The 14,181-nt window shown below is 42.2% G+C and overlaps 1 protein-coding gene across 2 annotated transcripts in view; it reads left to right on the top strand.

Moving 5' to 3' along the window:
• Nucleotides 1-464: 464 nt before the first annotated feature.
• The window catches only part of plpp3 (phospholipid phosphatase 3), a 28,604-nt gene continuing 14,887 nt past the window's right edge, over nucleotides 465-14,181 (top strand). The window contains exons 1-2 of one of the 2 annotated variants that reach the window (XM_084921048.1): nucleotides 465-1,074; nucleotides 12,859-13,013. In XM_084921048.1, coding sequence (XP_084777174.1) covers nucleotides 936-1,074; nucleotides 12,859-13,013 — 294 coding nt within the window. In that variant the 5' untranslated portion in view covers nucleotides 465-935. Of the gene's footprint in view, nucleotides 1,075-12,858; nucleotides 13,014-13,394; nucleotides 13,553-14,181 lie in introns of both variants that reach the window. The other variant, XM_084921047.1, reaches the window with a different exon arrangement.

The following is a 14,181-nucleotide window of genomic DNA, read 5'->3' as shown; positions in this document are numbered from 1 at the left end:
CAACATATTATATTACATTATGTTATATTATAAGATTTTTTTGTATTAAACATAAAATCGTCTGGAAACAGAAATTTCCCGAAGTTAAAAAGGATTAAAATCACGAATTACAGACTTCCCGTCTTTGTCTCTGTATAGAGACTGGACAAATATATATAAAGTTTCGACACATTTTTCACATGAAAAACAAATCAATCTTTTAATTAACATTTGAACCTTAATTGTTACAATATTATATTTTTTGTTCATCTTTTAAAATAAACACTTTATTGAAAATTTAAAAAAAACAACAACCCTCTAGCACCATATACTGGAACATATTCTCTTTATTTTGTCTGTCCAAGAACAAAGATTTTTAATTGTCTCAACTCAAAAGCGCTTCGGTTGTTTTGCGCCTGTTACCGTGAGTAACCGCTAGGAGCAGTTTATCCGCAACGGTGGTCAGTCCACTGCTGGTCTCCACTCTTCCAAGTTTTTCAAGCAGGGATGGAGACGATTACTCGTTAGCAGAGAGAGGAGGAGGGCTGCTGTGGGAACTAAGAGAGAGGGGGGAGGAGGAGGAGAAGAAGGATTGATATAACAAGAGCGGCTGTCGATGCGCAACGCAAGTCTCACTCCAAGTCTTTGAAACAAGACAGATAAAGGGGAGCGGGCTTTCCATTCAGTACCAGTGCAGGCAATTTTTTTAAACTAAGTTCGTGCCGCGGGTCAGTTCTCCATTTAGCCTACTACTCATCTGACTTTTAATTATTTTGTAAAACTGAAATACGAGAGAGCGAGTCATAAACAGATCAGAAACTCCGAGAGAGCTGCGAGTTGGGAAGTTTGTTTCCCGTTGCTTTGCATGACATTTCTTCCAAGGACTTGAGAGCCTGACACAGTTTCTTCACAGACCGTGCGGTGTGGGATTTTGATCTGAAACGGGGACTCATCAAATGCAAAATTACATGTATGAGAAAGCAATGGCTCAAGAAACAAGGAACGGAGGAACCTCTACGTTAAATAACAACAATGGTGTTGACAACAGTAAGAAGAAGGTGCTAATAGTGCTCGATGTCTTCTGCCTTCTACTTGGTAAGTCCACAGATATGTTTACACGATGCTTTCCTCTCTGTTACCATTCAAACTGCGTATCTCACATCAGCTTTTGTAGAGTACATGCAAAAAAAGTGAAGACAGAAACTTCTGCACATTGCACTCACAATAAAAGCCGCCTTTAGAATAGATAAACAGTGCCCGCCTTTTCTCAAGTTTGCCAATAAGAGTATTATCGTTTTAAAAGTATTGCCCGTTATCTGTAACTGCAAAACAACTTCAGCTGCTACATCCCCTTATCATCCAGTACCAACGCAACACCCCCGGGCAGTGGAAGTGCCGAATAAAAAAAAATCAAACAACATTTCAGGAGTTCGCACTTTTAATTTTCTTTAATTCAACCCAGAATCACAATCAGTTTGTAAACTGAGAAGAAGAGAAAACTTCTTTTCTTTGTTGTTGTCAAGACAGGTGACTAGCTTCTCTCATCGGAGGTAACTGTCACCAGATAATATACTGATCATTTCAAAGTCCATGGAGTGTCACTGTCACTGATCAGTTGTCAACATGCCTTGGGCATAAATATTTTCAAGTGTTCTAACCTGCCCTTAAAAATAGCCAGACAACACCCACCACTTCCCCCAGTCTGTTCTCTGATAACGATGATCATCTGACCCCAAATCAGATGAACATGTTTATCAGTCCAGCTAAAGCTGGCCATAGGCTGAGTTGCAAGGTGACTGAAGTAAAAATCAAAGTGTAATTAAGATACTGACTAACAGCTCACAAAACAATCCCCAAAGCTAATGTCACATCAGGGTTTGTTTTTTTGCATTAGCTCTCATTTGCTTCCACAGAAATCTTAATGTGTGTTAGTTCTAAGTATTTATTCAGTGGGCATCCCATACAGATTCAGTGTGCTGCCTTTGTGTATGTGTGTCTGGTGTCTGTGTGTGTGTTGCTTTGCTGGTTTGTTTTTGGCTGTTGTCACTGTAGCCCAGTCCTTTTAGTGTTGAGCGCCAGTAACCCCCCCCCTTCTTTTCACACTATTTTCATTCCCCCCATCTCCTCTTTCTCTTTTTTGGAAAAGGATTACGGGAGTTCTGCTTAACTTCTACACATTCACTCCTAGAATCTTGCCAATCCCTGGCCAGCTGCCCCTGATCTCTTCACTTCAAATTACTTTCTTTCTTTCTGGCTCTCTTTCTCCCTCTCTGTCCAGGGGAATGCGTGGAATAATTGCTTAAGCATGTGTTGTGGTAGGGGAAGGCCTCTCCAATTTGAGTGAGGGATCGAAAAGTGGGACCAGTGGCTGACCGGGCTTTAGAGGAGCAGGTGGGAGACACACCAATAGCGCAATATAAAGGAACCAGTAAAGTACCGATGAAGTATGCACCACTACCACACAGGAGCTGGATTGTATCATCCAGTATGTTACAAATGGTGCACATTAACTCCACATAAGTGCTGTGAGGTAGAAGCAAAGCTCGCTGACAGACAAAGTTTTCCATTGGGTTTATACTAGTTTTCTTATTAAAGAACCAGAGATACACTGTTTCATCTGCACTCATATAACTGTAGATGAGCTTTGATCACATGTGGACTGAATTTCCTGCACAAACCAACTTCCTTTATTGGTTAAAGCTCTACAGACAGTTCTCCATTGCCTTGTTAGGACACACACACGCACTCACAGACACGCATGTATGCCTGTAAACTCACACAATGCATGTAAGAACACAGTAACAAATGGTTACAAAGATTCTCCTTTGTTATGCTAAACACAATCTGGCTGCTCAGTGATGATTGGTTGGCCCACTTCAGTGGTTTGGGGGGAGTTGCGGGTTTGGTGCGAGGGGGTGACTGGGGAGGGGGTTAAAAGAGAGGGAGAAGAGATCAGTAGAAAGGGAGGGTTATCAGGGCATCCTGAATGAGGAAGGAGGAATGCGGGTGTGTTGTCGAAGAGCTCAGCAGAATGCTTAATGGTTGATAGCTTTTGTCCTGAGCCTGTTTATGGCTAAAAAGTAGTGTACACTACTAAAACTAGGAAATAGATAAGTATCTCATTACCTTTAATTAGTTCCTATTCTGCCAGCTGGGCTCTACACGCAGAGTCTCTGCAGTTACATCTTCCTATAGGATGTTAATGTGCCCAACTGACACACCCTTAGGCGCAGATAATGAGTGTCTGCATAAAAGACATCTGAGACCATCTATAGCTGCACACAAGGACAAAAGAAAACATGTTTACATGTTTAATGAAGAAGCCATCCCAGTTGGTTTTGCTGAAGAAATCTGATAATGCACAAGTACAGCAAGATTAGAAAGGCAGTGAAAAAGCATACTCACATTCTCTCCAGCACTCAACTATTAAGACCATGGTTACGGCATACAGTTTTGGCAGCTGAGCGCAACCGTCATCTGCTGATTTCACTCTGGATCAGGTTCCACTCCTACAGAGCAGTCGAGTTGATTTAGCAATGCTATAAGGAGCGTGCACACAAACAGTATACACTCACTATAAATACACAAACTCGACCGCAGAATTTCGTATTCCCTTTTGGCGACTCACTGCCCAATAGTCTTCTCTTGGCTTTTTGAAAAAAAAAAAAGTTTATTGTGAGAACACTTTGCAACGAGACGCAGACTAGAGCCCTCTGGAACCCAAGCATCCAAAAGTAGTCTCACTTAAACCATGATTACGTTTTACACAATGCAAAGGGGATTATACTTTATGTGTTTGCTTCTGCAGAACTGGTTTGGGATGGAGCGGTCTTTTTGTAAAACATAAACATGGATTCTCCAGGACTGGCTTCATTGACTCTATATATGCTTCTTTTAAAGGATCACAATCTGTCTCCTTATGATGATCTGTGAGGCAAAAAAAATCTATAATGTTTTAAAATGTTTAATTATGTGTTTATTGCAAAAGTTGGAGCTCTGATACAGTCAGGTGTTCAGCGGTCTGCTTTTCCACAAATCACAGACAGGTAGCCAAGAAGAGCGTAACCTTTTGGCCTCGAGGAATCAGCTACATAACTGGCCCCAGAGCGTTAACCCTTCTGCATTCGACTCCTGCGTTCCCATCAGCTGCTATAACATTACAGCAGTCAGTCACACAGCCTCTCATTAAAGTCAGAGAGGTTTAACCTCCACCTCTCCAGGCCTCAGCCACTTCAATCCTGAGCCGCTCTACAAATATTTTTGAGAATTTCACAAATTCTTCATCTGGCAGTAGCTCTGTGCCCAAAGACTCTGGATGGGACATCTGGTGCAATTTTGGGAGTAAGTGAACCAGGGGGCATATAGAGTGTGTGTGTATAGTGGAGCTCAGGAAAGGGTGGGAAACGGAAAGGTAGTGTCGGTCGGAGGTGGGTGTGGTTGTGAAATGAAATCCTGTCTCTTTTTTTTGCCTCCTAGTCCATTTCCACATCTATCTCCATTCCTTCCCCGTGTTCCTTCTCTACCGGAGCCAGTCTTCTGTCTTCATAATAGTCTCAGAATAACAAGGGAAAGATCAATAATGAACAAAATAATATTAGAAGAATATTGATATGCATGGATTATACAGTCTGTGTCTGTTAGAAAACTACATTGAAGCAGCATGTGAATCCATCACAGAGAAACTGAAACACAGGCTCCAATCCAAAGATGCTGACCTTAATCCAAGAGTAAATATTCCCAGGGATTCTGCACAAGTCTTTCAGAGGTGGGAGCCATGAACATGTTCTTAGAAATATATTTGGCTGGGATTTATTGGGATCTGTTTAAGACATTAGGTGAAAGGTCAGAAAGAAAATAGACTCACATATGATCAATGTCTGCAATGCTCTTTGTGTGACACTCATGTGTCACCCACAGCAGACACATAATAGACATGCACAGAAGAATATGTCTCAGGATTCAGTTCTGACAGTAATCAGATTGAGTGTTTATTGTGAGAACACTTTGCACATCATAACACAACATAGCTTGATTACTCGACTATACTTTTGCCGTTATGATATCTAAATGTTATCTGTGCCCAGCCTGTGATGAGTGTTTGTTGGCGGCTTCAGGACAAGGTGAGGTTATGGCTCTTAAGAAGGTGACGAGGTGACGAGTGTCCTCTGGCAGAAGATAAAGATCAGCAGATGTCCCTGATAACAGAAGCCTAGGGCTACTATCTCTCCTAGATAAGATGCTAATATAAGTGCACATTTTTGGGAAGATCTATGTTTTTCGTGCATGTTGAGATGAAGAGCACCGGTGGCATCAATGCCAGACAGGTCTGCAACATTTTCCGACTGTCATTGTGACATGCGGTGGGTTTCTGCTGGTGCAAGAGTTAACCACCAAACCCCTGGGGTATGTGCCTTAGCAGGGCTGTGATTAGAGGTGCGTGGGTGTGAGCGTGTGTATGTGTGTCCTTTGGGATTCGGGAATAAGAGAGAGGGCACCCAGAGCTGTCATTTAATGGACCATATAGCCTGAAGGGTGAAGCATTTTGTATTCACTCTGTGGGTAGCATGTGTGAGGCATGTGTGGCTCGATTTATAGACCTGTGTCCCATGTGGCTCCCGTGGGCAAGCTGAAGGCATAAGCTTGACCAATTTGCCTGTAGCTGTTTACACTGCTATACAAACCAGACACATTCATCTCCTTTACCTTTTTTTATACTGTCGCCATCCTGGCACACAAATTGCACAATAAAACAAAGACACCAGCTTGTAGTTTACGCTTTGACAACAATAGTGTAGTAATGCCTCTCATTCTCATGTCTCATCTATGATTATATCCCTCTCATATAAACACTTTTCAAACTGCTTATTTAAGTCATTTTGGATTACTGGGCAGGACCTTACAATAAGCTTTTGTTAGCAGTCAATTTTGAATGTGTTTAAACTTGTGTTTTAGCCTTCACCAAGAAATGTAAATGTATATTTCACAGAATTCTGCATGTGGGCAACAAACATCTACTTGCCCATTACACCCATGGAAATATTAACTCTTAGACTTTCTACTTTTTCCACAGTTACTTTTTTGATTTAACCCAGTGTTTTTCTAGACCCTATTTCTACTTCTATTAGTCAACATGTGATGAACAACAATGGCACTAGCCCTTTAATGTAAATTAGAGCGCAAGCGGCAGATGATCTGAAGTTATGGGCCTCATTAAATCTCTTTTCCCCCCCACACTATCCTTTCTAGGGTCTGCTTCCTGCTGTTACACAGGCCCCTCTGTCTGTCACTTTCTCTTACTGCATATACAGTCTTCTGTATTTGTGTGTGTGCTGTGTGCATCCAGGGATGGGGGTTTGGGGGTCAGGGGGATTTCTCTGTTTCGGAGAGAACAATACCCCTTTTGATGCATCTCAGCGCTCTTTGTTTCGTTAACAGGGACCAACAGACCGGTGGCAGACAGAAGGAGGATGAAATAGAAGGGAGGGGTAATAAGTGAATGAGGGAGAGATGAGAGGGCGTAAGAAGCTTCTTACTGGGTACTCAAGGTCGCTTTATTATCTATCAGTGGTTTATGGCTGTTGCTGCTTCTAGCTGTATTGTTGACTGGATTGTGGGCTGTAGTGCTTATCTGCTCAGAGCTGTGTAGTAATCAGCTCAGCATCTCTAATGGCACAGGCCTTATCTAAGCTGCAGCCACTGAGCTCTATCCTGTTTACATACAGAGAAGCCCCCTGGCTGAAGAGGATCCATGTAACACTAGAAAGCATCATGCTTTACATTTGTACTGTAGCAGCAGTTTAACATCTTGTGTACACAGTTATTAAAAAATGGTCTGGGGTATATGCTGAGGTGAGCTGGAATGAGAAGACAGTCTTGTGTTAAGTTCAGGGGAGCATTACCCAGAGACAGAAGCATCAGGTTTCAGAGAATCCATAGCCCTCCTCTCCACAGCCGGGCTTTTGTCCCAAGGGGTAATAATGCCATTATGGCAATCGTTGAGAAACGCCTAGCCAGCCATCTAACCAACCAGCCAGATAACGTGATCTGGCCCTTGACGCTGCTCATGTTTCTCTTCACTGGAGCAGCTGTGCATTTGTCTTTTTTGCTGACAGTGCAGCCAAGCATTAAATAAGTCTCCATGACTTGTAACTGATCTTTTTAAAACAAATTATGAATATCCTCTTGCCTTCCCTAGTTTCTGATGTGGACCAAAGGTGAATTTCTCTTCATCTCTTCAAATGCACTTACAAGCAAAAGCAACACAGGGCCAGCAGCAGCACTCAGAAGTTGCCCACACAGGTGCCTGCTGGTAAAAGACCCTAGAGTGTGTCCCAACAGATGCCTGTGTGTAAAAAGGCATTTATTCCTGTGAATAAAATCTCTCTGAGTAAGCACATGCTTCAGCCAGCGGCCCCCCGGTCGCTACAGCATTCACACAGGGGGGGGGAAAAAGGGATTCACTCTGTGCACCACTCTGCTGACCTCAGCCACTCCTGTGTATCTATGTGTGCGTCTGTGTTTGTGTAATTGTGAGCTTTGTACATGTGTGAGACACATCAGCAACCTGTGGAAACAAAGAAACTAATATCTCGAGCCAAACATCTGTATCGGTGCATGTTTGTGCACGCGTTTATAAACGTATGTTTCCTAAACAGTGATTATGTGTATGGTAAAAGCACGGGTGGTTTATATGGAGCCGAGTTTGTTTATTTGGATTGCGAGGACATTTTTAAAGCCCTTTGTGGTCGACGGCTTAAAATTGTTTCAGAAAGAAGTTGGCTGAAGTCGCCAGTGAAACCACAGTAATCCACTTTCACACCCACATAGCCACACACACAACCGCACACTCTCGAAGATACAATACACAGCGTCACAGTGACATTTGGATCCTGTAGGCTATAGTATAATCCTAGAGTTATGTCACATCTCTCACCTATGACCTTTTGCTCTTCCGGGATCTGTCTTGAATGTATGCACATTATCTCTAAATATGTGGAAAGCCTCACATAGTCTTGCTCATGGCTTTAGTGACCTTAAGATAGGGCTAACTGGGTGGGCTTGCCTAACTGTAAAGTGTTTGATGTGTGACAAATTTCAAAACATCCGAGGCATCTGCTTGGCATACCATTTTTAAAACCTCAGGGGTGACAGTACAAATGATAATGAATATGTGTCCTCTGTAAACACTTAGCTTAAGATTGAGACTGGAATTACTATTAAATAAATGAATAGAAACAGTTAAAAATACACTATGTACCACTGTTTTAATAGAAAATGTGCCACTATGACAAACTGTGTGTGTTACAAACACAGTCTCACTACTGACACGCACAATTCCCATTTAGAGTGCACATGCACACTCTGTAATTGCAATGTCACTTGCAGCTGGATGAGAGCATTCATTCATCAACAATACCGGACTAAAGGACGCTCATAAAGAAAGACACTCCTTCTCATTCACACACATATCAAATAACCACAAGATAATATCTCTCCACACTTCTCTTTAGCAATGTAGGGCACTTTAAAACTTCATTTTACAAATGCAGATTATGTCGTTTGGTATTTACAAATCAGAATTATAAAAGTATTAAGAGTTTCTTCAGTAGCCTGAAAAATATAAATGCTTTGACATGTCCACACAGGCAAAGATCATGTTGTTTATAGTTTTTTTTAAAAGTTCCACTTAGTTTAACAGAAAAGAAAATTTTAACCTGTTAATAATTCTCTCAAAATGTCACAGATTGCTTAAATTGTCCAAAATTTGTTATCGCAGAATCCACTGTAAATCTAACCACATTTTTAGAGACTGCATTTTGCACTTGGCATGTTGCAATAATTGGTGCGACATGCAGATTTCAGCTACGGAAGTGAGCGGAGCTGCTATCTGATCTGCTAAAATAGAGGTGAGAAAAATCAGAGAAGAAGCGACTAAACAGTTTGATTGATTGACTGTTCAGTCTATAGAGTCACAACCCACTATAGACACTATAGACCCGGCCCTCTCTAACCCTCCTCTGAATTGTCCTTGTTCCCACTCCTTCTTAGAACGGGTCACATATTGCTTATTGAGAGACAGGAGGAGGAAATCCTCCATTAGTGCAGACTACAATACCTTTTCCTCTGCCCTGCTCCGCCTCCCATTTACCTCTCACACTCACTGCTGACAATCAGCATCACTCACTAAAATAACGATATCATTCTAATTTTGCTTCTGAAAGCCATGAAAACCTATTAAAATATCAATAGAAACTCAGAACGGTGAGAAAGTCATGAGAACCAAAGTGCGGGAACCTCGCTACCATGGACTCGACATACACGCTGGTGTTCTACAGGGATATTAGTGCAATGTCAAAGGGTATTAACCTTTTAAGCAATGTAGAGCTTTAGCTGGCACTGGAATAACAAGTATAGCTAGCAAATTCATGATCATTGCCTTGCAGTCTCAAGGAACTTTGAACTGTATAGTAAAGAAGACTGTTTAAAAATCCTAAATTCTTCATTTTAGCTATGTAACATTTTGATAAAGTAAATACTTTTTTTTCTTACTAAAAAAATCAGTCTTAGCCCTGCTAATCGAAGCTCTCGCTGACTACGCCAAATTTAGCTCCAAAGCCAATCAAACGGACGCCTGAAGGATAATCTCAGTCACATAAACAAATGCGCACACATACACACTCGATCACATACAAAGACAACTACATACATACATTTAAAAACCCCAACCCAACCTAAACGCACGTGGACATATTTTTATCATGTGTTTGTCATTTCCAGCAGGCAGCAGAGCGTGAGCACGTGAGTGGATTTACGAATGGAAAATAAGTCCAGTGCCCTTACTCGCTCTCTCACTCACACACATACACACACACACACACACACACACACATACACACACACATACACAGGCCCTGCCATGACCTCTGCATATAAACACAGATTCAACCAGCCAAAGGAATTCCTCTCTCTCTCTCTCTCTGACCTGCGGTAAGTCTTTAGTGGTCTGCAGCGGTTCTCTGAAGAGAGAAGTGCATGACAGGATCTGATAAGACAAATAGAACTGTTCCCAAACTCACTAAGCCACCCACTTTGGTTATGTGTGTGTGAGTGCATTTATGTTTTTTTTCCCTGTTGAATTCTTCATACTTTCGGACCCTCCCTCTCTTTCTCTAGCTCGCCATTGAGGAAATTTTTAGACCCCAATTATTCTTTACATGCCAGTTTGTGTGCTAAAAACAGCTCCTTGGCTTAATAGTGTGCAAGGCTCATTTCCTATCAAAGCACACACACAACTTCTTCAAATGAATGTTTCCTCTGTTTCGGTAGTTGAAGTATGAACTGCATCGTCGCGTAAAAGCGACCTCTTGACAGAACTTGTAAAGCAGTTGTTTTTTTTAATTCAGTGATGCACCACAGGTCTTTGCTAAAGCCCATCCCACTTCTTTCTGTTTCCTTCCCTTCTGTCTTGGTTTTTCCCTCCTCTGACACTCCTCCACCGCTTTTCCTCTCTCTGTGGGTCAGCAGGTCTCCCGAAGGTCATTTGCTCTTGGGGAAAAGGGGTCATATATCTTCACGCCACTGTTTGTAGAGGAGGTTCAGATGTGACATAGGGTTAACACGGGTGTGCCTTTGAATTTGTGCTGAGAGTTTCATGGACTGACTGTGGTATGAGGAGAATGCCAACATACAGGGTGCTTTAAGGGCGACAGCATGGAGGGGTGGGTGGGCAGCGCAAAAGAGCCTGGCATCTCAAGGCTGTGCAGCGGGCAGACAGAGAGGCTTTCATGACTTCTCAATAGGTAGTGTCGAGGTGTTCAATTGCTCAATCTCGCTTTACTTTTCCAGTCATTCAGCTGGTCAACTCCTGAGTTTCCCATGGTATTCTCCCATCGGTTTAGCCTTTAAGCACTGGTTAGCTTGTGTGTTTTTGTCTGAGTGTGTCTGTTAAGTCCATGAACTTCTTTCATGCCTCCTCATTAGCATGTGAATCCTCCCTCCACAAGTAGGCCAGCATGGAAGGATGAAGAAAGACAGGAAAGAAGGGGGGAGAAAAACGCAAAACCCCAGGAAAAACAGGGAATGCTGTGAGAGAAACCAGAAACTGATTTTTGGAAATGTTTTATTTTCCAGGCTGAATGTTTACCCAACATACCCCAGTTTATGCCTAGAGTTAACATGTGACGGTTCTCACTTTGTTTAAAGTATCTGTAGCCAGGTTCCCAGGCAGATTATGCTGAAAGTCTTGTATGAACAGAAACACGCTGGAATCTCCTCATCTTAAGTTGTGTTGATCGTCCCGCCCTGCCTTGCCTGGGCAATTCTGTGCTCACCCACATCTCCTTCTTCCTGTTATATGCACAACATGGTTCTCAGACACCACTGTAGCCTGGGCTAGCCTTGTGTGGGCCCACCAGTGCCCTGATGAATTCTGCATGCTGTTTGTGCAGGTGTCTGCTTCAGTGACCATTACATCTGCTGACCTATGTTGACCAGTGGAAAGAGAGTCAATGAGAAAAAGAGCTTAATTCACACTAAAATCAGCTATAATAATACAAAAACGCTTTAAACTCTGCTGGCAAAATTTGTCTTCAGAGGAAGCAAAACAGCATAAAATCAAGAAAAAATGTTTTTTTTCTTGAATGTAGCTATATTACATGGCTTAAACATATACACATTGATCTGGCGAGCACCTGAGACAACACTGTCTTCTTTTAGTTTCATTATGCAAGTCTGAAAGCTGAGTGTGCTTCTCTCAGAGGCATGCACAAGAGTGTGTGTTTTGAGGTTTGCGTGAAGTTCATCTGAGTGCTGTGCTCCTCAGTACAGACCGGTAACATGATCTTCATCACCCATCACTGGCGAGAAGACAGCTGTGGCTCTCAGCAGCATTCATGAGTAGACCTGGATCTTAAACCAAAACATCAAAGGAAACCATGATGTGAGCTAACCACATGAACCACATGTGGGACTACTTTCTGAGCAATCTGACATTGAATGTATATGTTAGTGTGTCTGGATGTGGGTCTTCAGGACACCATCTTGTCTTGACTTCTCTCTATTTATGAGCAACTGTGAACACATAGCTCACATTTTGCATGAGAACATGTTCTTATGCAAAAAATGTTCCAGATTTGGGTGGGCTTTCTTTTGTTTTTCTTGGTATTCACACATTTTTAAATCCCTCAAAGGAGAATTTGAAAGTCCCAGCCAGCGTTTACACGCCTATATTTGTATTGCTTTGATTTGGAGATGTGTATTTCTTTTCCCCCTTGTCAGGAGTATATTAGTCCATGTGTGTGAGACTGGTTAGGAAAGCAGACATCAAAATGAATTTTTACTAATGGCTAATCATGGCCTTGCATTGTTATTAGTTGTGAAATTCTTTAGATTGTTATGGAGTGTTAAAGGAGTAGTACAAGAGGGATGTCCCAGAAATGTTTCTTTTTCTTTACTAGATATTTTGAAACTCTTTTCCCTAAAACTATGCAAACTTTATTGACAATATCCCCCTGTTGATTGGTTTCTTTCTTCTTTAATAATGAACCAATAGCCTTGAGTGTGAGTGTGTGTTTGCTCTGTGAGGAATGAGTGAAGCTACAGGATAAAGCTCAGTTCTCAATGGCCTGTTGTCGCACTGTCAACTAGAGCAGCAGGAGACAGTTTGTCGAGTAAACAGACTGTTTACTGTGAGCACACACACCTGTGAAAGGTTTTTGTCTTCTAATTTGTTTTCTAACGATACTTTCTCTTCAGCTTACAGGTAAGTAAACTGAGCTATGTGACAGTATGATTCCCCGTATTAGATGTGACTGTGAGTCGGCTCATGTATTTGCATAGGTTCATGCAGCTATCCATGTGTTTGTGTATGTCTGTGTGTAGCTATGCTGCCAGCCCTGGTGCTCCATCGTACCGCTATTCGTCCTTACCACAGGGGGTTTTACTGCAGCGACTCCAGCCTGTACTACCCCTACAAGAGAAGCACCGTACCTTCCTCAGTCCTCATTTCTATTGGCTTGACACTGCCTGCGGTGTCCGTAAGTCCATCCGACATAAAGAGCACTTGGCGATGGGAAACTCTGAAGGCGGAAATAGGAAGGGCTCGAGGTTTATGAAGGTGGCTGTGAAGGAGTGACTCTGCTACATAAGCTCTACCAAAGTTTAGATAGGCTTATATAACTTTTTTCTGAAGCTGCAAGTGCATCTGATTTTGGAAAACAGTCACTCCTTTGCTCTAAGCTGTCCATCTGACTTCCTTAAGCCCCAACCACTTCTGCTATCCCATGATCCCCAGTGCCGGCATGCTCCTTGTGCTCCCGCCGTTCTCTCCTGTTTGTGTCTGTGTAACTGACCTGGTGCTTTTATTATTTCTTTCTTCTCTCCCTCTTCCTGTCCTTCTCTCTTTGTGTCTTTTGTAGCTAGCCTGCCTTTCCTGATCATTGAGACTAGCACCATACAGCCGTACCAGCGCGGGTTTTACTGTTCGGACGAGTCCATCCGGTACCCGCGAAAAGAGGGAGAGACCATTAGTGATGCTGTGCTTTGTGGTGTTGGCATTCTTATTGGCATCTTCTCCGTAAGTCGATCTTTACACCTCCCTTGGTTTAATTCTTGTAAAACTCTTAGATACGTCATAGTAGGGTTACTCAATTGTGACAAAAATCATCATTATGGCTATTTTGGTTAACGTCGAGGTCTAAATTATTTAACTTTGGCTCTGGAAACATCATACATTTATTGACATTCCAAAAAGCAAAAGGTCTTATAGCTCAGTGGATTTTTAATCTATGAATATAGTTTAACTGAACTAAGATCTTCACTAAAGATCTTTGAAAGTAAAGAAAAATCAGATCATCTGGACCGGATTAGCACCTTGGCCCTGTCACAAGTGGCTCTTCACATAGAGCCATAGGCAGCTATCAGAGACCAACGGAGGTTCCGCGCTGCTTCAGTATTGTAAATAGTAAATAGGCGGTATTCTCTTGTTAAGTCATAATCGTGCAGATTGTAGCTTCACAATGTCAGCTGGAGAGCTAAGAACATACACCAGATGTCTCAAGGTGTGGATTCCTTCCTATGGAGCAAAATTGATAACCGGTTAATATCCCCAGTAAGTACAGAGATCGGTGGGGCTGCTTATTTATTGCAACAAATAATACATTTTGGTCAATATTGGAATGAAGATTATATAAAGATGACTCATCA

Source organism: Perissodus microlepis, chromosome 23 (genome assembly GCF_051167445.1).
Source record: "Perissodus microlepis isolate ML-2025 ecotype Zambia chromosome 23, ASM5116744v1, whole genome shotgun sequence".
Taxonomy (NCBI): domain Eukaryota; kingdom Metazoa; phylum Chordata; class Actinopteri; order Cichliformes; family Cichlidae; genus Perissodus; species Perissodus microlepis.
The sequence above is the reverse complement of the archived record's forward strand: the minus strand, read 5'-3'. Positions and strand labels throughout refer to the sequence as shown.